At 46.9% G+C, this 24,536-nt stretch overlaps 1 protein-coding gene across 2 annotated transcripts; it reads left to right on the top strand.

The window, feature by feature from the left end:
- Positions 1-1,976: 1,976 nt before the first annotated feature.
- CD83 (CD83 molecule) lies at positions 1,977-20,447 on the top strand. 2 transcript variants are annotated; one of them, XM_037147953.2, is made up of 5 exons: positions 1,977-2,202; positions 2,293-2,408; positions 14,716-14,935; positions 17,388-17,494; positions 18,970-20,447. In XM_037147953.2, exons 1-5 carry the CDS (start codon positions 2,166-2,168, stop codon positions 19,090-19,092), a joined length of 603 nt encoding a protein of 200 aa, XP_037003848.2. In that variant the 5' UTR covers positions 1,977-2,165; the 3' UTR covers positions 19,093-20,447. The 2 variants fall into 2 exon arrangements, with proteins under 2 accessions (XP_037003848.2, XP_037003847.2); XM_037147952.2 differs by having other exon boundaries at positions 1,981-2,202; positions 18,967-20,447.
- Positions 20,448-24,536: the final 4,089 nt, after the last annotated feature.

Below are 24,536 nucleotides of genomic sequence, written 5' to 3' on the forward strand. Positions count from 1 at the left end.
TGTAATCCCAGGGTAGGAAAACATTTCTTAAACACCACACCAGCAGCACAAACATAAGGACAAAAAATGTTGAATAGAAAACAAACCATAAATAAATAAATAAATAAATAAATGCCAACAAATGTGACACTATAATAGTTTTTTAAAAACCCTTTGGACATAAAGGTACTGTAAACAAGTGGAAAACACAAACCTTAGGCATGGAGCAGACATTTGGCATGCACACAGCCAAGAAAGGATTTGGCTCAGAATTTACAAACAGCTTCAATGTAAAAGGCCAAATGGTAAGAATGTGGAATCCTCAAAAGGACACTAACAGCCTCAAAACATAAAAGAAAACATGTTCCTTCCTCCTGGTAATTGACACCATGTAAATGAAACAAAGAGGAACTGGTATTTCATAGTCATTACACTGGTAAAAGTGAAAAAAAATCTGAGGAGGCCAAGCCCTGCTGAGGGGCAGGTAAACGGACACTCCTTTGGAGGACCCGAGGCAGGCAACACCTAGTAACTCGCCCAGATGGCAGGGCCAGAGGGTTTGAGCACCTCCGGCTTCACACAGCAGTGTTTGTGACAATGAAAAGCTGGAAGAAAGCTTAAGTACCCAGGTATGGGATCTAGCAAGGAACAGTTGTTTTATTAAATACATTGCATACAGATGTGTTTGATTCTTTTATTTTCTGTACTTATTTTTGTCTGCCTAAAAATCAGCCCTGTGAGAGTTATGGAGAAAAAGCACTTACATGGTGCCTGTGTGACTGTCAATCCGTGTAACTACTTTCAAGGCTAAGCGATAATTTGACTGTAGTGTCATTCTTTTCAACTGCTTGAATGGACTAAGGTGGAAGTTTGGTTAATAATTATATTGACAAGTGTGCTGGAAAACAGACTCTCTCATACACTGCAGGTGGGAAGATAGTTGGACCACACCTCAGTGGAGGTAATTTCGGCATTAACAAAATTGCGAAATCCCTCTGGCCTAGCACAGTTTTCCTCTAGGTCTTTATTCTGAAACTGCCTAGAGGTACTTACAGATAACCCTTATGAGACCAAAGGTTTCTTTACATGAAAATGATAACCTTTATGAGACCAAAGGTTTCTTTACATGAGAGTTCATCTTAGTAACCCCAGCGTTGTTGGTAATATTAATAATTAAACAAACAACCTAACACTATATACACTAGTAATACTAGGTTAATAATGTCTAATACTAATCAATTCTAATTTATAGTACAACTGTAGGATAGACTATTATGCAGCCACCAAAATGATACTGTTGAAACTCTTTAATGATGCAGAAACACTTGCAAAATATTAAGCTAAACTCAAGTAGGTTACAAAATAGTTTGTAAAACAGACCATTAAAAATAGCTATTTTTATTCATTGAGGCAAAGACACCAAATGTTACCAATAGTTACTTCTGGATAGACTATACTGATTTCTATTTTCTTCTGGATTTTTTTCTTGTCTTTCCCCTCAATTCTCTATGTGTAATTCTTATTTTAATAGGAGTCTCCTTTGTTGAAATATTGTAATTTAAACAAGCTGAATGATACCGACTGATAACCACGCCGGAAGGCTGGGATCCAAGAACTACAGACTTGCCTAGTTCCTTGGCAAGTCTAGTTGAGTTTTTGAATTATCACAGAATCTACAGAGACTGAGTGCCTGGGTTCGTCAGTGACTTCGTCACGGACAAGCTGGGAGACTGGGGAAGCCACTTGACCTCTCTGAATCTGGTTTCACCTCCATAAAAAGGATATACAGCCTCGGCCCGCCTAGCTCCTGGCTTTGTTATGCGGGTCAGCGGGGCGGTGTCGGGTCAGCGGGGCAGTGTCACGAGTTCCAGCGCAGTTTGCAAAGCCCCAAGCGCCGGGCGTGGTGCGGCGATTGCTGTAGCTGCAGCCCAGCCACAGGAGCAGCGACACCAGCTGGGGGCGCGCGGGGACGGGGCGGGGGGCGGGGGCGGGAACGCGCGCGGGCCTCGGGCGCCGGGGAGGGCTCGGGGGCGCCCCGGCGGCTGCAGGCTAGCGAAGGGCGCGCTTGTCGCTTCCGCCACCCGCCGGGGATTCCCCCGGAGCGGGGGCCCGGGGAAGTCCCCGCGCGCGGGGGTAAAAGAGCGCGGCGCGGCGCCAGCGCGCCACAGACCCGAAGTCCCCCAGCCATGTCGCGAGGCCTCCAGCTCCTGCTCCTGAGCTGCGGTAGGTCCCGAGACCGCCGGTCTCCCCCGGCCTCCCGACGGCACCCCCTTTCTTCGCTTGCTCACGCCGCTGTCTTTCTCCCTCTTGCAGCCTGCAGCCTGGCGGCAGCAGTGCAGGAACTAAAGGTGGCTTGTTCGGAGAATGTGGACTTGCCTTGCACCGCCCCGCGGAACCCGCGCGTCCCCTACACGGTGTCCTGGGCCAAGGTAAGCGCCGAGAGGCCCTCGGGCGAGGGTTAAGTTGGCTCCATTGGAGGCAGCGGGAATGACCTCCCGAAGGCTGGCGACCTTTAGAGGCTGGGGGTGGGGGCGTCTCCCGCAGCTATCTCCAGTCTGCAACACGCCTCTCTATCCTCGTCTCAAGGCTTTGTGCATCCAGGAACGCGGCAAACTTAGAGATTTTGTTCCGGAGGACCTCAGTCCTTTCCTGCCTCTAAAAATGGCCCGAGATGAATGACCCACATAAGACGTTTGGGGAGGGCAGAAAACTGGTTGGGTCAATTCTGAAAGGCCCCCTGTGGTTGGGTCGGTAGGTCAGGGAGAAAACAGCGAAGGCAGACTTGGACAGTGGACAGGAAGATTTCTGATTTCTGGTGTTTTGTGACAGTGATGCCTATCAGTTTGGGGGTACCGGGTGGAAAATTGGACAAGAAGGCCTGAGAGAAAGAGAGAGAGACAGATTTAGGTTTGTTTCATAGGTAGTAGTTTTCTATCAGTCATCCCTTTTCTGGAATACCCTTGGCCTCCTCTTTTATCCCTTGCTTCTCCGTTCTCTGGCCGTTCTGAGAGAAGCATCAAGGAGGGCGTCTGTGAGGGTGGATGAGTGCTGTCCACGCGTGGAAGACCAAGCGTCATTGTCCCTTCTGTGAGAGGATTGAGTCCCACTGAGCCTTTTTTTTTTTTAAGGTTTCCTTTGAGCCGGAACATTTTCAGATTCTAAGAGTGGGGTTCAGGTGGTATTGCAAAACCAAGCTGCCACTGTTTGCTGTCACTGGCTCTTCACTCACCTCCTTTAATGAGGTTACTGCCACAACAGCACCTCCAGTTTAAGCCGAATGACTATGATTTCACAACCTTATTCTGCCGCTCTCACTCACTGGCCATCGTACCTTGGAGCAAATCCCCGTGTGTTTGTACCTCACCGCCAGAGAAGGGTTCTCTACTGCCGGGCTTAAAAGATGCTATAAGAACCTGAATGTGTGTGTTTGGCTATTTGACAAGGCTTCATAGGACATGTATATTGGGTGTGTGTCCTTGGAGACAGTGCCATGCAACAGAGTTTGCTCTGTTGGTTGGGAAGGCGCGTGCTGAATGAGTTCAGACCGGCACCCAGTGAGTTGTGCACACTGGAAATGGTGCTGCTGTCTTGGCCTTGGGGCACTGTGTTGTGTGTGAAACTAGGTTTGTTATTCCTACTTCATTTCCACCCTGTTCTCTGTGGGATCAGAGAATACATTTCCAAATTGTTGTCATTGTAAACATAATACTATTTCAACAAAAGTAGTTGAAAACCAGTATTATTTGAGTATTCATCATCTGCTAAGCTCTGAGAGAACTATTTAAATATATTAGCTGTTTCATTCCTTCCAAAAGATCTTCCAAGAGATCAGTACTATTTCTTTTTTTGCCTTAGAGATGAGAAAACAGCCTTAGGGAGTGAAGTAACCTCAGCACTGTTATGTGACTGGCTAGTAATTAGTTTATGTGTGCCATGAGATGAAAAAGTTGGAAATTGCTGACTTAAGGTAAAGAAAGTGAAAATGTTCCTGGGCTAGCTGGGGAGGGACTTCGTTATCTTAGAGAAGGGGGAAAACATGAAGTCACTATTCCTTTCAGAGACTAATTTAAAAAACAATGTTAATATCCCCAGGAGAGTAGTGAAAAACTACTCATGAAACAAGCAGATGAAATTTCAGACTGTAAAGTTCAAACAGTTGTCAGGTTAAATATTTTTGCACAAGGTCACTTGGAATATACAGTAAACCATAGCAATTAACCTTGGGCTTCTCTTTGGATGTCAGCTGATGATGTAACTCTGAAATGTATGTGCTTGTTTATTGAACATGGTTCTTGCATGATTTACCCTGAAGTTGTCTTAGAACTGTGTTTGTTTCAAAAAACAACAAAAGTCTCTTGGCATTCTCTTTCTCCTGTTGGTCCATGGAATAGAATCATTGAAAAATCATACCATAGTTTTTTGTTATTGTTTTCTTTTTAGACGTAAACTGTGATTGAGTGGTGGTGGATAGGAGAGCCATTCTCTGCCAATAATAAACTAAATCAGATACCTCAAAAATGATATGCATTTTTCCTTCAAGAACTTTTTAACAGGTCTCAGCATATTCTGTAGATATTCGTTCTTTTCCAACCCAGTAATTATATGTTTGCATTGATGGTTATTGTACAACAAAAACGAATAGAGTGTTGTGGAAATAAGGCCAGTGGTAAAATGTGCAGATACTTCATTTTACAGAAGATTAAGTGTCTTGTTATTCTCCCCGCTGCCCCCTCCCAAATTTCTTGTAAAACATTTCAGTCAAGCTGAGAAGTAGCTGTAAAGTGAGGACTTTAAACCTGGTGGCTCCGGCCAGCCTAGCTCCTGCTACCTCCTTGCACAGATGTGGGTTGCTTGCTGGACACGTGCAGCAGAGTCCCTTAGAGACGATGGGTTTTCCACTGTCCGCCAGACTGAATCGCATTCTTGCAGGTCTTCTGCATATCACAGTTACGGTTATAATGACTCACAGTTAAGAAGTCCATGTACCACTCAGTTCTCCAGGAGCAGAGAGCATCCTGCCACTGTCCAGTTGGCACTGATCACTTGTGATTAACAGAGGACCTGTGTAAACCATGTTCTCTTCATGTGCCTTTTACCAAGATTCAAAGCAGACAGCATCCAGGTGGTGCCTGTAACATTAGGGTGTGTGGGGATGGAACAGTGTCCACTTTATTCTCTCTGTTGCAAAGGTCCAGTGAGAGGGGGCCAGAGGGGGCTTAATGTAGACATGCACAGGGAGGTCAAAGGTGGAGCCAACGGTAGGTAGAGATAGCCCAGGTCTTGTTAACCCAACTTTACTTTCCTTGTCTCTTGGGTGACTTCCTCTCTGGGATCCAACAATGGGTTCTCTCATCCCTTCCTTTATTGTACCTTTAGTAGAGTAGTGATGAAAAAATAAAAGGAATAACCTCCAAATAGCAGCAAGAGAATCGGGGAGGTATTTTGAGAAAATCTGCGAATAAACTGTGGTCCAGCACTCTTCCTCCACTGGCTGAGACCCTGGGTTAGACTGGAGCAGAAGAAGGCATAGCACAGTCCCGTGTCTGCCAAGAGTAAGAACGTCCCTTAAAGGGCTACATCTTGGCTCCGTACTGAGTGTGATTTGTCCATGCTCTCTTTAATGAAGCTGCGTGGGTTTGGAGGGAGAGGATGATGCTGGGTAGAATGTTTGGTCAAGGTCAATGTTTGCTGCTACTACTGATGAGTGTTTCTTAGTTAGGAATGTGCAGTACCATCTTTTATCATGCCAGGAGCTCTGACAACCTGTGTTTATGCATAACGAAAGAGGATATATAGTTCATTTCTGGGTGACACTGTGGGGGACAGACATGCGTCACAAGACAAGTGCCCTTTTTAGATGATTTCCAAAGGAAGGGAGAAAGGGGAAGTAAGACTCTGGTTTCAGAAAAGTGACCCAACTTGAAGCGTATAGTATTTAGAAAAACCCTAGCTGTGGAAGATCCTGGGATGTCCCGTGGACTGAGGATCTGTGGGAGAGCAGGTTAATGGCTTGCATAAGGCTACTTCACCTCGTGGATGTTTCTTATTCTTCATTATGAAGCTGTCTTCCATGGACATTGCTAACCTCCTCTGCAGTGGCGTTATGTGTTCTGTCTCCACCATCTTGTGTAATAGTGAGCCACACAGCAAGGAGGCACTGAGGAGAGCAGAGTGTTTTGGGAAGGGCCGAAGTTGATGAATGGCCCAGGCAGGTGCAATTGGTGCAGCCACAGACCCTGAGGGAGCCAATGGCTGCCACTCACTGTACTGCCTTGATTTTAGAATGCCATCTGTTGTCAGAGAGATTTAAGAACAAGTCTTTAGGAGAAAAAGGAAACATTTGTACATTAAATACAGCGGCACTAAAACACTGAAAGGTGAAAACAGTGTGCGCATTGGCATAAAGAAATCATGTTCTCCCCATTGGCACCTGTACAGTGGTTCTGGTTGAACCACTTTTATGCGTTCCACGTGAGTCAGACTATAAAAGACATAAAGCTGGTTTTCAGGTGTCCGTCATATTTATACTTCATTGTTAATAAATACTTCTAAGTCCCAAATATGTGCTGAGTCCTGGGCCTGGCAGTGGCCGTCCCAAGGTCAAGACTGACCTTTTGCCAGAGGACCATCTAAGCAAGGTCATGGACCACAAAATCAAAGTAGGAATCCACAAGCATTTGGGGAAGTGATGGGTAGGTAACCTGTGGTTTAGAGCGGGGGGATTACACAGCAGAGGCTGAGAGACAATGTTAGAAAGGAGGGCGGGAACAGATTGTAAAGAACCTTGAATGCGAAACTTTAAGGTCTTGAACTTTATCATTTTGACAGCAAGGAGCCATTTAAAGTTTTTAAGAAAAGAGGATGACATAATGAAAAATTTCTTATGGTGAAGGACCGAATATGATTCATCCTGAAAGATGCATCTCAGAGTGAGGCTTTATTCTTTCACTACAGTGAAACTTCCAGCAGGTTAACTCGATAAGACTTGAACACATGCATGGGATATCTTTCCTTCCCTCTTGGTCGCCAGTCCTGTCCATGTGGTTCTGTGGAAGAGTGGGCAAGGCAGAATGTGGCTGCCTCAGAGTGGGCAACAGCAGAAGTCTGTGCCAGACCCAGAATGGTGGATTCACTGAGAATTTTGGATACTGACGAGTCACAGCAAAGTTGCTGAAATCTTTTAGCTTGGAAGAGACTGGAGAGGAAGGAGGCAGTTGAGACTTAAATAGAAAAAAACCTAAGCACTTGTTTTCCATGAATAAAAGGGGGAACCTGAGTCACATGAGGACTGGATTGTCTTCGTTCTGCACTTGGTTTTGTCACTACACAAAAAAGAAGAAGAAGAAGTGAAAAGAGTGTCCGTGATGTAAGGGAAGGTTTGATGTACGGAAGGACCAAGAAGAGATTCGCTCACCTAAAAATAAGCATTGCTCCATCTAAAACTGTTTCCTGGTCCCTCTTGGTTGCTCCTGCTGCGATCCCACATTTTCTACCAGTGGTCCTTAGCTCAGACCAGACCTAGACTAAAGTATTTCCCTAAGATGCTTTTACACCTGTAAGAATATTTTTGATTTCTGTTTTTGCACTGGAGATACTTGGGTAAAATTTCTGTGTGTTACCTGGTGCTAAAATAGGTGTAAGAGCATAAGGCTTGTTAGAATCACTTGTAGTTTTCTGGGCATCAACTAGACTACTCTGGTTTTTGCACCAATTCTTCAAGAGAAGATCGATTTCAGAAGAGCTTGTGGTTGTCTGGGATTATGGGTTTGGCTGGGAAAACTTATGGGAAAATAAGAATGCTAGTTGCCATAAATAATTCGTATTTACCTTGGACCAGATTCACTGGGACAGTTCTGGAGAGCAGAGGTTCTGAATCAAACCAGGCCCTGGTGTCCCGTTCCCTGAGGAGTGGGAGACAAGTGAGTCTGAGGCAAAAGGCAGGATGGGCCCGGAGGCTAGAGCCCCGTGGGATGGCCCCCACGTGCCACATGCATTTATGCCGTGGTGCAAGATGTCCCTATCAGTTAGGACGCTTTCATTTATGAAGGATTATAATTCGATCAAAACTAAAGGGAATATATTGGTTTCTAGAATTGCAATGAAAGAAATTTAAAAATCAAAGTATGGTTTACACTTCAGTTACGGCTGGTGTTGTGGATTGAATGGTGTCCCACAAAAAGGCATGTCTCGGTCCTAATCCCTGGTGTGTGTGAATGGGACCGTGTTTGGAAATAGGGTTTTTCTCAGACGTACTCAAGTTAAAGCGAGGTCACACTCGATTAGGCTGGGTCCTAATCCAGTGACTGGTGTCCTGAAAAGAAGAGGGAACAGAGACAGAGACACGGACACACAGGGAGGACACCGTGCAAGACCGAGGCAGACACCAGCGTGATTTGTCCGCAAACTGAGGAACGCCCAGAATTCCCAGCACACGGGAAGCTAGGAGTGCGGCCCGCAACAGATTCTCCCCGAGAGTCCTCGGGCACAGCAGGGCCCTGCCAACGCCTTGATTTTTAACTTTTGGCCTCTGGAACCGCAAGAGAATCAATTTCCGGTGTTTTACGCTACTCCGTGTGTGGTGCTTGGTGATGGCAACTCCAGGAAACAAGCACAGCTATATTCAGAGGTCTGTGAGTGTCCTCAGGGCTTCATGTCTTCCAGTGTCTCCACTCTTCCTTCCTTCATGTGGGCTTTATTCTCAGCCTCCACACAGCAGTTAGACAGGAGCTGATAACCTCAGACTTGTATATCCTCCCAGGATCAAGTGCAAAGCAAAAGATTTTGCTTTTCTTTTAATATTTCAGTGAATGTCTCATTATTCTTAAGTGGCTTTGATTGGGTCGTGTGTCCTTCGGAACCGGTTTATCTGGTCACAGGTGCGGGCAGTGTGCCTTCTCTAGGAGCAGGCGTGGTGCCTGTGACGGGCATGACCTCAGCTTGCAAGGCTGCGCCTCCCAGGCCCAGCAGGACCCACGAGATGGAAAAAGGATGGTTGGCCTGAGCAATGAGTGGTCTGATGTTACCTTCCAAGGGTTTTTGACACGTTATTATGGCACTTTAGAAAATTCGGCGGCTTCTGGATATTTTAGAGACATCGTGAGTAGAAAAGTAATTTCTTCCTAGAACAGAGATTGGGACTTTCAGGAAACTTCACCAGAGAGGAGACGAAGTATTAACGATAAGGAATGACTGAATGAAGCGAGTGGAGTGGAAAGCTACCAGAGACGATTCCTATTACCGACATTATCAATTATAAAGCACTTTTATGTGTTTTGTGGCTTGATTCGTAAAATAACCCCGTGAGGTAAAGGAAGATAGTTTCAGATGAGGAAATGAGACTCGGAGGTGAAGGGATTTACCAAAGTTGACCTCAAAAGCTGGGCGTGACGTCAGGCCTTCTGATTCCAAGGCCAGTGCCCTTGTAGCGATAACTTTCTCATTGTATTGAAACTTCACTCACTTATTCAGCAAATACCTTTTCCGTATTTCCTGTGCTGGGACACATTTAGAGTGCTGACTGAACCCTTGGCTATGAAAAGAAAAGAGTAGTGACATTTTTAGGAGTTTTTGTGTGATTGACACTATGCTACCTGTCTACCTCCATCATCACAGGTATCTTTACCCCAATGTGGTGAGATGGGCTTACCACCGAACCCCCATCTCGGTGGAGCCCATGAGTCCTGAGAGCTGTTCAGTCAACTGGTCAGAGCAGAACTTGCCACACGGGGGCTGGGGTTTGGTTCCAGGTCCAGCGTCAGTGTTCTTAACCATGTTGCCTCTGCCACATTCATGGCTCTGTTAACAGCCATAAATCCAACCCTGTCTGTGAGATCCAGTAAATTTTGAAGTGGAAAATTATTTCTCCAATAAAACTATACTTAGAAAAAAAACGACATTAGCATGCACACATTCTACTCATTAGGACATCAGCCTCCAAGCCAGACTGTTCTGCACGTTATAAAGAGCTGCTTTTGTGATGGATGGTGATTGTATTGGCACTTTAATTGAGTCGGAAACCAAGGTATGTGAATGTTAGTGCATGAAAAATGCAATTAAAAAAAAAGCTGTTCAATGTTATTGGAATATATCAGATTAACTCAATATCACCTTTAAATATATCAAGAATATACCTTTCAAAATGTTAATTAAATTTTTGAATTAAATATTTATGTACACACATTGCCTCTAAAAAATCTTTTCTAGTAGTTAGTTTCCTATCGTGATCTTAACAGATCTCATTTATAATTAATTTAGAGCTCAGGTTTGTGATCAAAATTCTTTCTTTGTCATAGAAATGGAAGTGTAGCTCTCTTATAGTTAAATATAGTATTCCAGGAGATTAGCATGTATTTGGATAAAATGATGTAAACTTAGAAAAACACTTTATACAATAGAATTTTTGACTAAAATATTCATTTTCAGTCATATTTAACTATGTATTTGATTTCTTTTATTCTAATTCAAATTTGTCCACCATTTAAAAAAATCTTAATCCATGTGCCCTTAAAATTAGTACTTGCATTTCGTTGGTTTAGCATTCAGAAAATTAAAGAGAATTTATTTTATTTTGGGCTGTGGTTTCCTTAAGGTCAAACTGCAATTTTAGAGAAAGAATATAGTATTTAAACTATTATTCAGTCGAACTTGTTGCCTTGAGACAAGCCAGAAGTCCATAGGTTTTCTGAAAATGAGGTGTCCTGTATGTTATTCTTTCCCAGTCCAATAAAATAAGTAGAATGGTCAGCATGAGAGGTAATGCAGGGAGTGTGGATTTTTAAGACATGATTGGGACGAGTGTTTTGAGGAATTAATCTGCCCAAATCGTGTTGTGGTTTAGCACACGACAGCACTGGCGTTGTAAAGCATGCGTTAATCATTCCTGTCAATTATGCTTGGCTGTGAATGAATCTGAGGGTGCCTTTGTTACAAATTACTATTTCCTATGATGCTTTTGCAGAGAGGCAGTGAAACGCTTTTGCATTTTGCATGTTTAAAGAGCTGTTCTTGCCAGTTAATTTTGAGCCAGCTCAGATGTTTATAAGAACTCATAAAAACAAAGCAAAGTTGAGGATGGCCCGTGTACTGTCACTCGGTCTTCCTCGCATTGAACTTCCCCTTTGGTTCTCAGACACGGCCGCCACCGCCATGGGGAACTTTCCATGTAGTCCTGTGGTGCTGCTAGTGCCCACTCTCACCTTCAGCATGTGCCATCAACATAAAAACCACCACTATTGTTGTGAGTAGGCAGATCCCAGGTTCCCCAGGGGTAGTCACACTAGAAGGTGTTAACGCGAGAAATGTCCAAAGCTGAGAGAACTTTTATGAGGTTATTTGAGCCAAACTGACGACAATTGCTGGGGAGCAAGATCTCAATGGATTGAGAAAATGCACTGGAAGATGGCAGTTTTGCAGCTTATTTTATATATTAGAATCAAAGGAGGAGACCTAGGAAGGGTTGGATGAAATCCATCGGTGGTGTACTAGGGGGGCGGGAGAAAGCAAAGTGGGGAAATCTCTGGGATTGGATAAAAAATAATATGGGAAAATACATCCTTCTTTTGCATTGGTGGGCACAGGAGAGGTAACAGTGAACCTGCACAGCACGTGGAGGTGGTGTGAAGGGAACAAGATAGCGGTGAATGAGGGATCCGTGGTCTCCTGCTCAGGTGCAGCCCTGAGGGTCTGACAAAGAAGATTGCTCTGACTTTTCAAAGGTTTCTTATCTCAGATGCAAAAAGACAATAGATGGGCTCACTTAAGGTAAAGACTGACTTTTGTCAAGGAAACTACACGCCTAGGATGTGACTATCCGCCATGACCGCTTTTCATTAGGAATTTTTATGTTCAGACCATCCTGTGTGGTTGCTTTCAGGCTCCGAGTTTGTGAGGCCGCCACCATGCCGGCCTTCCCTGAGCCTGTCAGGTTCAGTACTTGGCCCCTTTTTCAGCTATAGAAGTTTATTTTAACAAAAAGAAGGGGAATAGGCATTGTCTGTCCTCACAGCTTGAAGCTAGAGGAGGGTTACAAAATATTTTCAGGTACATTGTGTGGATTTACAGGTTGCTGTTGCTGGAGTGAGTTATCAGGCAAAGAGAGTTGTTTGTTACCATGGCCAGAGTTCTTGGGGAAGTGTAGTTTTTCTTGTTCTCTGGGTCCTTCAGGAAGACCCCCCTGGAAGGGACCGTTGGAAGATGGCCCCGTGAGAGGTGAGACACTTTGCCCTGATCTCCCTGATGGCTGGAGTGGCTCAGGACATCAAAATTCTGCAGGTTGCCTTGGGGTCCTGTGTTCTGCCTTTCCCTGCCTTCTTTCTGTCCTCATCACCTTACCCCGCCTTTGCTTTAACTATTTCAAAATAACTGGAGGCCTGCTAGAGGCTCATGGAAATCTGGCCATCAGATAAAATTTTTTGGTTGTTACTGTTGATGTTCAAAATGGATCCTTCTCTGCATACCAGCAGAAGGCCGGTGCCAGCCAGTTCCGATCAGTTGGTCCATCAGTTGGTGGTACTTGGGAGGCTCCCAGCAGCCAGTATGATAATGAGCCCTCTTTATGTAAATAACTGCAGCAATTTCTGTTTCCACCAGCTCCAGAGGGGTTGGGAGGTTTGATCTTGACTTTCAGGTGGGTCTTTCTGAGCTGAGGGAGGGAGACACTGGACGGCAGAGGAGGCCCCCGGGAGGAAACCAGAGGCCCATCATCACAAGTGATTGTTGCAGGGAATTTTCATCTCTTCAGGTGCAGAGATTTCTAGTAAAAGAGAATTCCAGTGAGGTCTGTTGGAAAGAGATCTGAGTTGAATGCATCTGGAGGTGTAAGTTTGAAGAGACATCACCATGGAGATCGGAGAGACTAGGCCGAGTTGATTAGTTCAAACTGGAAGCGGGGAGTGGGGAGTCTCAGAACAGGTGGCCCTGGATGGTCCTGGGCACCGGGCCCATCTGAAGCGCTGGTAGGATGAAGCGCCTTGCAGGCAGCAAGGCAGGGACAGGTGCGAGCACAGGATGAGGCTTTAGTTTGTGGATTAGTTCGTCTTGAAAAGTGAAAAATTGAGCTATATTGTATGTGTTCTAGAATCTGTTGGGTGCCTTAGTTTTTTCTAAGGTTCCTTTGCCACACCTCCTTCTTTTCCCCTTTATTTTTGAACACCTAAAGGCCTCAGTCTGTAGACCCTTGATTACTTAGGAGGGACCTTTCCAACACAAGGAGAACTGTCAAGAAATGGGATTTATGTTCATAGACTCAGCCTGAGAAAAGTCATTAGTCTTAGCAACCCCTTGCTAAGGAGTGAATGGAGCAGGGCTCCTTGCAGGAGCTATAAATCTGCCACCAGATGTCTCTGTAGCCCAGTCCGCAGGAACGCTGACTGTACCTAAAGGCTGTGGGAGCTGGAACCTGAGCTTTCGGGTGACTTCGTAGCGTTCCCTTAATAAATGAAGCAGAAGCCAACCACTGAGGGTGTGTGTGCGTGTGCGTGTGCATGTGTGTGTGTGTGATTTTCTCTCCTGAGCTCTTGCTGCCCCACTGGCTGTTCCCCTGACCCCCTGGTGATTTATTTCCCTGTTCCCCTTTTGAGAAGGAGAGGAGTTGCCAGTGTTCCTAGAATAGGAGATGAGACATAGGCAGGTGCTGGCAGAGATTGGCAGTGAAGCCTGCTCATGCTCTTTCCTACCCTAAGGTGGCTCTTTGGTGCTGTTACAATGTGAGGGACAGGGAAGCCGAGCCCCCGGATCCCTGCTGCGGCTCATGGGCTGGGGGCTGCCCACGGGCACCAAAACAGTCATTGACTTTACTGTTTGTTGAAATCCACTTTAGAAGCTTTACAACATTTCACTCGGAGACGGATGGGCAAATTAATTAAGCAAATTAAAGACATATGTGGGGAAAAAGAGTTGATGGTGAGTGCAGTATGTGCCTAATCTTTGAAGTAGAGAAGATGATGAAAAGACCCCAGCAATTAACTGCAAAGAAGTTCGGGGAAAGAAAACCAGTCAGATTAGCTTGGCTGAATTTGACAGACCCCAGCCAGGCTGGTCTGTCCTGGACCCAGTGATTTAAGCCGTAACTGCCCTCGGTATGGCCACCAAATGGATGGTGCCATCTGGCACGAGGTCCCCGCATGGCACTGTTGCCCCGTCTTCCTAATGTAGGAGAGGAGTGAGTGTGGCACCCCCTGCGACGTCATGGGAGGCCACACAGCTGCACGGCCTGCGGAGGACGAGGTTCCTGGGAGGCACTGCCCCCCTGCACTCTGCTTCCACGAGTCGTCTGGCCGTGATCCTAACAGATTCAGGGATGTTTCCAGACAAAAGGCTGGGCTACGGAAATAAGAATCAGTCAATGAGTGAGTTGGTATCTGAAGAAAGCAACGGGACATTCAATACAGAACAGCCAGCAACAACATTTGGTTCAGCGTGATTCACCCACTTCATCAGGTCACTGCCAAGAAAGACATCACTAGCATCAGCGGCAACACCCTCTTTTTTGTGGGGTAACAGATGGGAAAGGAAGGATCATAAAATGCAGTCCTGATCCGATCGCAAAACAGATAGAGCCTTAAAGAATGGCCAGAGTCTCTCCTCCTCCCTCCAAGGTCACACATCCACAGAATATCTTGTGTTAAAACCGTTGGGGATGGGTGTTACGGAAAGAGGAGCTGGTGCCCTGGCCCGGCGGCCCAGTGCCTGCAGGCCTGTCAGTGCACCACGATTCAACAGGATTCTTTTTTTTAACAGCTTACGGAGGGCGGGGAAGAGACAATAGAGGTGCCCCAGGAAGACCTGCAGACCTATCACCGGATGGAGCAGAAGGGCCCCCTTGAGGACTCCAGCCGAGGGCCGTATTCCCTGAAGATCCGAAATGCCACCAGCTGCAGCTCGGGGACATACAGATGCACTCTGGAGGGGCCAGGAGGGCAGAGAAACCAAAGTGGCACAGTGGCCTTGAGAGTGACAGGTGAGGTGACCTGCTGTCTTTGCTCGCTTCTTGCAGAATGCATGTCCACTTTCCATACGTCCTAAAATTGCCCCTCTTGGTCGGAGCCTAAGTTGGAAGCTTTGGATCACGTCTGTGGCTGACAGCTAAAATCTACCGCAAGAATGTCCTGACTTTTTTTTTTTTACTTTAAATAAGCACAGATCTACCCAGCCTGACAGGGGTAGGTGACAGATGCAGTCAGACACTGCACCCGGCTGTTGTTTAGTCCTGTAAGAGTCCTTTGGAGCAAATAGAAAGTGCGCAAGTCTAATTTTGGGAAGATGGGGAAATTGTGTGGTCCCCTACACCAGGTAACTGTATAATAATCTTCTCTTTTGGAGCCTTCTAACCTGACCTAAGGTAGTTGCTCCATGTTTCCACCTTTTCAACACGAGAACAGCACTTCCCTCCCACTTGGTGGTGGTGGACTCTCCCAATACCTTGACTCGGGCCAAAACAAGAGAGTACAGTAAAGGAAGGATGTAAAGTGACAGAATACCGTTTTTGCTCCAAGGACTGATTGTCAAGGCAAGGGTTGTCTCTTTGGATTTTTTCATGACTTCTTTATGTAGCTTAAAAATGCCTTGCATTTGACTTTTACCCAATTCTTATTAGTGGCTAAGGCTTGAATGATATACATGTTATTACAGAGCCCCAGATTTTTTAATTTTTAATTTTATTTTGATTTCTTTTAGAGAGAGAGAAGGGAGGGAGAAAGAAAGGGAGAGAAACATTGATCAGTTGCCTTCTGTACATGTCCCAGTCTGGGACTGAACCTGCAACTTAAGCATCTGCCCCTGCCGTGAATCGAACCAGCAACCTTTTGGTTTGCAGGGTGACAGGACGATGCTCAAACAACTGAGCCACACGGGCTGAGGCCCCTGAGTTTTTAGAATAGCTGTTTTTCCTATTGGGTATGTGAAGGGAGTCCACTTTAAGATAATGCTATGATACTCCCAAGGACACAGTCACTGTTCATTGGTCAGAGTTTGGATTTGGTTCACTGTTGCACACACACACACACACACGTGAACATCCCCCCACCTCATAATGCTCTCAGCCCTTCACTCAGCTGTTTGTCTCTGTAGAACTTGACCATGTCAGGTCGTGCTGCATTCTTTGCTTTGTCTTCTGCTGTGTCCTGGTGCACGGTGGGCTTCCATGAATACTATCACATGAATGAGAATGAGAGCGACTTGGCAGGAAGAGCAGAGATGAGATGAAAGGGAAACCTGATTTTCTTTCCTTTCCTCCTTGAAGGCCTGCAAGTTGCCCAGTTCAGTGGCCAGACTCTAGAGTCACGGAGGCCTGGTGCAGATATTAGCCGTGTTGTTCTTTAGCATGCGATCTTGGGAAAATCTCTGTTCGGTTCTAAGCCTCGGTTCTCTCATCTCTAAAATGTGGATGGTAACTTCTACAGCATGGGCTTGTAACAAAGGTTAAATGGGACATTGTACTACAGTGCCTGGGGTAGACTGAGTGCTCAGTAAAAGTCAGGAACCGTGAGGATGATGGCTCCCAACCTTGAAGTCTCAGATTCCTATGAGTATCCATCCCCAGCTATTGCACTACGTTTTAAATCCTGTCTCAGGGGCGGACTGTTTCCTTGAGGCCCATCCGTAGTCCCTGGGGAGAACCCAATCATCTGCACTCCACCTGCGCCTGCCTGGCCTTTAGGTCGACTCTGCAGGCAACCTTGCGTCTCCAAACAGCGCAGTGGGTGTCATGCCTGAGTGGGGAGAGCCATCTCTACCATGTCCCCTCCTGGGCTGAACGCTTCACCCACCCTCCCAGAGTGGTGCCACCACAGCCCGTAACAGCCCCTTGGGGAGCTGCTCTGTACGCCACCCTTGCCATTGGCCTTGGCGGAGTGGCTTTAGTGATTCTACAAAAGCGATAGCTGGGCGGCTCCCCACCTCATTTCCAGGTTCTGCACTCCTCCTGATGCAGGACACCTGGCAGTCTGCACAATGCCAGTGAAGTTCGATTACGTTCAGATCAACGAATGGTGGTTTCTCTGCCATCTGGTCAAAATAAAAGTCAGGAAGCACCACACATTTGAAATGGAGGCAGAAGGACAGCAGGATAAGTCTGGACCCGGTGCCTGGCCCTCCCACCTGCCTTCGTCCCTCGGCCTGTCTGAGCCTCGGCTCCTCCCTCTGTGAAATGGGGGGCCTCCGACCTCCTCAGGAGGTTCAGTGAGACGCAGTATGTGGGTCCCCGAGCACACAGCTGGAGGCAGAGGGCGAGTGCGCGCGGGCTGCTGCCACCACTGTCACTGCTGTTGTTACTGTTGTTCTGACGGCACAGATGTGAGGGCAGGGATGGCAACAGGGACTTAAAAAGCAGGAACAAAGCATCTTTGCTTTTTAGTCTGGGAGAACAGAAAAGTCCTGTTAAATGGCTTCATATATCTCTTATTTCTTTTAAGGATGCCGTAAGGAGCGCAAAGAAGAGACTTTTAAGAAATACAGAGCTGAGATTGTACTGCTGTTGGCTTTGGTGGTTTTTTACGTAACACTCATCGTTTTCACTTGTGTAAGTATTTTCTTTTTAAGATTTTATTTATTTACCTTTAGAGGGGAAGGGAAAGACAGAGGGGGAGAAATATCAATGTATGGTTGCCTCTCGTGTGTCCCCTAATGGGAACTGGCCTGCAACCCAGGCATGTGACCTGACTGGGAATTGAACCATGATCAGCTGGTTCACAGGCCCAAGCTCAATCCGCTGAGCTACACCAGCCAGGGGCTAGTGTTTTCTTAAAAGACTGGTTATTATTACAAGATCATGTGGGGAACCAATTCGAGTGTTTTGTAGTGTGAATCATTTAACGCCAGGGAGACAGCATCTGCGTGCCCTGGGCTTACTGAGGCCTCAGACTGTGAGAATCTCTACAGCAAGTGCCCTGCTCGTTTCTTGTCACGGGGCCCTGCACAGAGCGCCGAGGTGGCACGTGAAGTGAGATATGTGGAGGCGGTTTGAGAAATGCCACACGATCCTGCTGACGCACCAGAGGGCGCTGCCATTACAGTGGCGGACAGTGCGATACCCCCTCCACCCTCCAGGGCAGAGGCAGGGTTCTTGTGGGCAAGCGAGCAGCTGTGCAGGATCAGTGTCCTTCACCTGCCCTTGAGCCGTTTCCTCTTTCGGCTTCTCTCCTTGTGTTTTGTTACTTCCGCCCACTTCTTGAGAAGTAACCCTGAGAAGCCAGAGCAGTGGGGTGCACAGAGAGTGTCCTGTGCTGGAGGGTGACTGGCCAGTGTGTAGGCGTCGTCGACATGGCTTTGAGCTATTGGCAGCAGCCTCCAGCTCAGAGACCCTGAGCCTCTTTCTGCCTGGCTGCTCCCCTGTGCTGCCCAAGTTGCAGGGCACAGGGTCAGCTCTGGGCCGGACCCACCACCAAGTGGTCTTTCCTATCTGTCTCGACACCATCAGGATGGACTGGCTACCTACACACTGGGATAGATCTCACCCAGGAGCCGTGCCAGGGCTCCTTTTCTTCTTTGTCCCTGGTTGAGTCCCTTTATTCACTTACCTGCCTCCCTGGCTGTGTGCTCATCACTCCGGTTGCTATTTTAGCCATTAGTTAATTAAAAGACCCCTGTGAGCACCAACTACATACAAGGCACTAAACTAGGCACTGTAGGGTATACAAAGAGGTGGAGGACATAGTTCTTCCTCTCGAGGGGCTTGTAATTTGGTCCTTAGAGTTATTTGCACATAAGATCATTAGACTTACTGGACAGTAAATTTAAAGAGTGAAAGACTAGTTTCTTGCTGCAAATGACTATTTCTATGGACACTGATTTTCACATACAGATGATTAACAATGGGGGCTTCAAATGACCCCTGGTCAGAGTTTACGGGTAGCAGTGAACTAGTCCAAGTCCACTGTGGAGCGAGTGAGGTGGCCGTTACACCGAGGGCTCCCAGAATGGAGTTTAAATCAAGGTGACAATTGATGCATTTTTCCGGTTGTGCACTCCTCATTTATCTCTCTTATTTTTCAGAAGTTTGCACGACAGACTATTTTTCCAGAGTTTTCTAAACCGGGCATGGAACGAGCTTTTCTCCCAGTCACCTCCCCAAGCAAGCCTGTGGAGCCGGTGACCTTTGCCAAGGCGGAACTGGTGTGAGCAGGACTGTTTTCCCCAAAGTCGAAGGTTCGGCGGTGTGCCTTTACGTCACACAGGACACAGGAGGCGTGTGCCCCCACCGAAGACAGCAGCCTTCCTGTGAAGTCCCCCACCTGACTGAAACATCTGAAGGGGATCCCACCTTACGTCTGTGACCAGGGTGTCGAAAACCATCCCGTGGCCACACGGCGGGGGGCCGCCCTGCGGGGTGCTGTCCAGTCCTGCTCCTTCCCCGCCACCCGCTCAGTGTTCTGTTCTGCTGTCTGGTCGACCTCTTTGACTTTTTTTTCAGTCACATGAAAGCTGTGATGAGATGCAGTGGGAAAAGGGTCTTGGGAAGTAGGACTCTCCAGAGCTGGCCCTGTGACAGATTCCTCAGGACAGCTGCACATCTGGGAAACATCTCTTTGAATTTGCTATGTGTTCTTGGACTAGCCCAGATGCTTTGTGTCTGGGAGAAATGGACAGGCCACGCTGGGAGACAGTGGGAAATATTTGGCAAATAATTTCCCGCTGTAAAGGCTCTGCTTTTACGAAGGAGTATTATGTGTGCGTAGAAATAACAGGTCAGTGACCCGTTCCTCAACAGGGGCTTCTCATCTGGGAAAGGCATCCACAAAGAAGCAGTAAAGAAGAATGCCACTTTTATTTTTATAAATCCATATATGCTTTTCAAAGAAGGACTTGTGTTTTTTTCTCCTTTGGAAACCGTATCCGCAGTTAGATGCCGTTGCTGACTGATGAGAAGCCCGACCGTGGAGAGGGAGAGACACTGGGGAGTGGACAGCGGGACAGGATCTGCTTCGTGACCCGGGGAAGTTCGGGGCCGGTCATGCGGTCGGGCGCTGGCCCCAGGAGTTCCGCTACCTGTGTGACCGGGGGCGAGGTCCGGTGGTTTCTGCTGTCCCAGCTGTGAGCCAGGAGGCTGTTGTATGAGTTGACTGAAATAATGTGTGTGAAGACACCCTGAAAAAGTATAAAGCACTATCCAAATTGGAAGCTTTATTGAGTCGTCATCCTTACTATTGCAGTACTGTTCTGGGGCAGGGGAGAATGACTTCCACTTTTTATGTTTCGCATTGTTCCAAACAAAAAAAAATCCACAAAGGAGACTTTCCTTTGGGGACCTGAGGGCTAGTTCAGTGGCCTGTCTCTGAAGCACCAGCCAAAAGCTCTCCATGAGCCACTGGAACTTGGGGAGAAGGGAATTCGCTGAAGTTACATTGCTATTTTGGCAATTGTGTGTTTCTTATCAGATTTGGCTGCTTCCCTCCACGTTTTCCAAAGAGACTGTGTCCCTTCAGTGGCATGTGCATTGCCCACAGTGTCAGAGAATAAAAGGGGTGCCGAGTTGATTTAGGGTCTTTGCCTGTGTCTCAGCTTTCATGTTATTAAATATATCCATGTGACTAGGGGACATTTTCTTTTTATATTTAAAATGATTTCTAAGGCTTTGGCATGTGTGCTAGGAAGTCTGTAAGCTGGTTCGAGAACCCAAACCCCAGGTGAAATTCTGGAAATGAAAGGTTGGCCGAGTCCTTCCTCCGAGGGGGAGGACGGTGACGACAGGCAGACCACTATTACATGGCACCCTCCTCCCCCCCGATGTGCCCCGAATCCACCCTGGCGTTGCATGGCCCCAGGTGGTAAGTGATCAACTTGGCCACGTGCATGACGCAGGTAGAAGGAATGGAGAGAAGGAGGGTGTCCACTTCAGAAGGGCAGGCAGGTCCAGGGCTCTGCCCCTGGGATTCAAGGGGTTTTACTCAGGAGTCCCAGATAGGTCCGCTACCCGCCAGATGGTCGGAACAACCAGTGTGGGTGATTGTAATAGTTCTAAAAGCATCATAGATGAGTCCACTTTGGAAAATGGCTCTTTATAAAGATGAATGCCCAGAAAATGTTTGTAAAAGTTATGCACTCCCTTTCAGTGGAATCTATTCAGCAAAGGTGCTGGAAGACTTGCCGAGGGAGTCCTACTGCCTTGGGAGGATTAGTCCAGATGCTTCGCAGCCATTAGAATCATGTACCTGAAAAACTAGGGAGGGGAAGCCCTTCATCAGTTCAGACTGACTCAGGCCGAAAACTTGATGGAAATTTGAGATTGGTTGGACTCAACAGATTATTCCTAATATTTGGTATAAAATATCTGTGTGTGTGCATGTGTGTGTGTGTGAGAGAGAGAGAGAGAGAGAGAGGTGAGGAGGGCAGGCTTTATCAAGGAGAGCGGATGTTTTCCACCGCCTCCAGTAAGGCCTACCAGGTATTTCATAGGAAGGTAGATGAAACCATATTTAATTTTTCATCTGCACTGCCAGAGAAATCTTTGTTCTTAGAACTACAGTTACAATAACACTCTTGTCATGTTTTAAGACGTAAACACACGAACGCCAGCCCCACAGTCTTCCAGAAGAAGGCCTGTGGTTGGTTTGATCCTGAGCTGGGTCCGCCATAGAAAACACTGAGCTTCACTCCCAGAGCCCAGCGGGGCCCGATCATTGGCTGGGTTCGCAGATGAGCTGTGACAGCAGCCTGTGGACACAGAGAAAGCATGTGAGGCTGGTGTGTGACCCCCAGCACAGCCGGGCTGGGAGTCTCAGAGCAGTTCTGTCTGATTCCCCAGCTCTTTCCTTGTCGGCAACTTCGTTTGGCCGCGTTACCTCACTATTGTTCAGTTCTCCATCTTTCCCATGTAAAAATAGCCAAAGGCCCACAAATCTTAGGATGGAAGCTGTTTGCTTAGTTCCACAACAGTTGTTCCTCATAATTTTGTCACTGTTCATTTGCAGAGCCAGGTTTTATCTAAGTGGTTGGTAAGATACAATCAGTCATTTCTTTGGTCAGAGTCTATTGTTACTATTTATTGTCTTATTGAGACTAGGTATATTTATTCTCAAATTTTCACCTTTAAAATTCTACCACCTGCCTTTTTGTAGCATGTGTGTCGAGTGGGTAAAATGGAATGTAAGTGTATTTGCTGAGCATATACTTGGAAGGTTGGAAGGGACTACTGTTGTGGGTACTTTACATAGCACTCCACACACACACACACACACACACACACACACACACACACACACGCACACACACACGATCATTCCTTTCAAGGAGCTGACAATCTAGTGGAAGGACAAAAAAGAGCAGAGCCATCTGTCCAGCTACTTGTTTTACCTAGAATTGGGGAACTACACAAAGAATGGAACAAACACACAAAAGCCATGTGGAAGGGGCCAAAATCATGTGGGGGCACTTAGAAAGCTTTAAAGAACTGGATCCATGGATCCATTTGAACTTGAACTTGGAAGACCAGCAGGATTTTGAATGGTAGTAATGGGAAAGGGCCATGGGAATGGCTGGGGCTCAGTCTCTGTGGCAAAAAGGTAGCGAGCACATGTGAACAGAGAATTACAGGAGAATTTTGTAGGTACGGGGCACCCACAGTCCAGGCCAAGAAGGAAGGAGGCAGTAAAGGGAAGACGGACAAGTTGTAGGGAATTTGCACAGTGGGGCCGTGTCGAAGAGTTCTGGGTTAAGGAGCCATATAATTAGATTCATTTCTAGGACGATAACCAGGAAAATAAAGTGCAAGATGAAATGAAGAGGCCGCAGGAACGGGAAGCAGGAGCCGGTCAGGGAAGCAGACGGAAGCCGGGCGCACGTGGACGGTGGAGGGGAGGAGCCTGGGATCGAGCTGGCTCCGCGGTTTCTCTTCGATTCTTAGTCCTCGGTTTTCTTAGGATCTGAGCTGCTGTACGTATTTCTCTTATTTTTTACTTAGGTCGCCTTTCCTTTTTAAAAAAACAACAGAATGGAGAGAAAAATTATTCCTCTGTCTTGACCTCTATGCAACAGGCAGAACGTAATCATCGTAGAGGCAGAAGTCCCCGGGTGTCAGAGCACAGGCGGCCCGGGGCGGGAGCCGGTTTTACCCACCCGTCTCCACTCCTGCCTCCACCGTCCTGCCTCCACCGTCCTGCCTCAGCAGAATACTCCCGGGTTCTGCTCTGCGATTTGTTTTTATGTCTGATCACTGGTTGGTTGCTTTAGGAAACGTGGAGTGCATCGCCCCAGCTCTTCAGGTTTGTTTTTCTGTGTTTACAGTCATGTAGCTAACATTTGCATCTTTTGTGGGTTCTGTGCCTTTATACTTTTGTTCAAGTGATTACATGCTACATAATTGCTCCTTAGCGATTTTTAAAAATGAAATCTTCCAGCAGTTGGCTGACTAACAGACCCTGCTAATAAAACATTAAGATAAATCAAAAATACTTTCAAGGGGGCCTAGTGGGTCGTGTGTGGGTAACACAGGGTAGGTATGAATCCGTTTTAGAGAAAAGAAGTCCAGTGCCATATGATGTTAGTTGCCCCAGCGATTGAGAAGTCAGGCACGAGCCCCGTCCTCTCCAAAGAGAAGCCATCTCACTTGCAGATGTACCTTTTTTCTTTTCCACTTCTTCATTTCATTCTCCTCATGGACTCCCAGGCAAACGCACAGGAAACCAAGAACTATGAGGAGAACATCATCTAGGTGGGGTGCCTTTGTTTTCGTGGTTCCTGAGAAGTTGGGGTGAAGGGAGGTGGCGGAAGCTGGGCACTGAAAGCAAATGTATTCTTTCGATGCATAAACACGAGCAGAATCCCTCAGGGCAAGGGAGACAGACCTCACTTAGTGGTTCATTTAGATTCTCCACGAGGAGGAGGTATTATTTTAGTCTTCATTATAAGAGGGGCCATTCTTTCAAATTGGCCATTTCCCCCCTCACTCTTTTTCCAAAGTAGCCTGTTTACAATCTATTCTGTAGATTACAGTACTTAGTAGACAAGTGGAGAGAAATTCAGACATTGAAATGCTTTGAGACATCCCACAGAGTTGGAAGGCTTTTTTCAAAAGGAAAGAAATCTGCAAATGTGCATGTCCGTGCCCAGGTCCCCACAAGAGCCAGCTGGACAGCGCCTAAGCGGCTCCCATTCAGGAGCAACAAAAGCCAGGTCGGATGCCAAGGGACAGGAGGCTGGGAACTAATAATAATTTTGCACTTACACAGCAGTTTTCGTCCAAAGACCTCAGAGTGCTTTATAAACATTAATTAAATTGCCCCACAGCTCTGTGAGATGTCTGTGTATCACTATTTCCAGTTTGCAGGGGGTTGCAGGGAGGGGAAATGTATGCAGGGACTGAAGTTGGAACCAGGCCATGCTACGATGCCTGTGGGTTGTACACTCAGACGAAGCAGCGGGACCTTTCCTCCTGTGATCCGAGGCCGTGATCATGTTCCTGCTGGGCCAGGGGAGACGGTCTGGTGACAGAGTTGTCCAGGACAACTCCCCAGCAGGACCCCTCTTAAGCATAAAGAGCATCGAAGACCACCTGCACCAGGCTGGAAGGGTGCTGGCAGCATCTTCTCCACCAGCGCATCGCCACGGGCCAGATCCATCATTACAGA

The sequence above is a fragment of the Artibeus jamaicensis genome, unplaced genomic scaffold, assembly GCF_021234435.1.
Source record: "Artibeus jamaicensis isolate MK-2021 breed Jamaican fruit bat unplaced genomic scaffold, CSHL_Jam_final contig_482, whole genome shotgun sequence".
NCBI lineage: Eukaryota > Metazoa > Chordata > Mammalia > Chiroptera > Phyllostomidae > Artibeus > Artibeus jamaicensis.

Coding starts and splice junctions, on each gene's coding strand:
- CD83 (XM_037147952.2), top strand. CDS start 2,166: ATGTCGCGAGGCCTCCAGCTCCTGCTCCTGAGCTGCG. Junction 2,409..14,715: donor ACACGGTGTCCTGGGCCAAG/GTAAGCGCCGAG, acceptor TTTTTTTAACAG/CTTACGGAGGGCGGGGAAGA. Junction 17,495..18,966: donor CACTCATCGTTTTCACTTGT/GTAAGTATTTTC, acceptor CTTATTTTTCAG/AAGTTTGCACGACAGACTAT.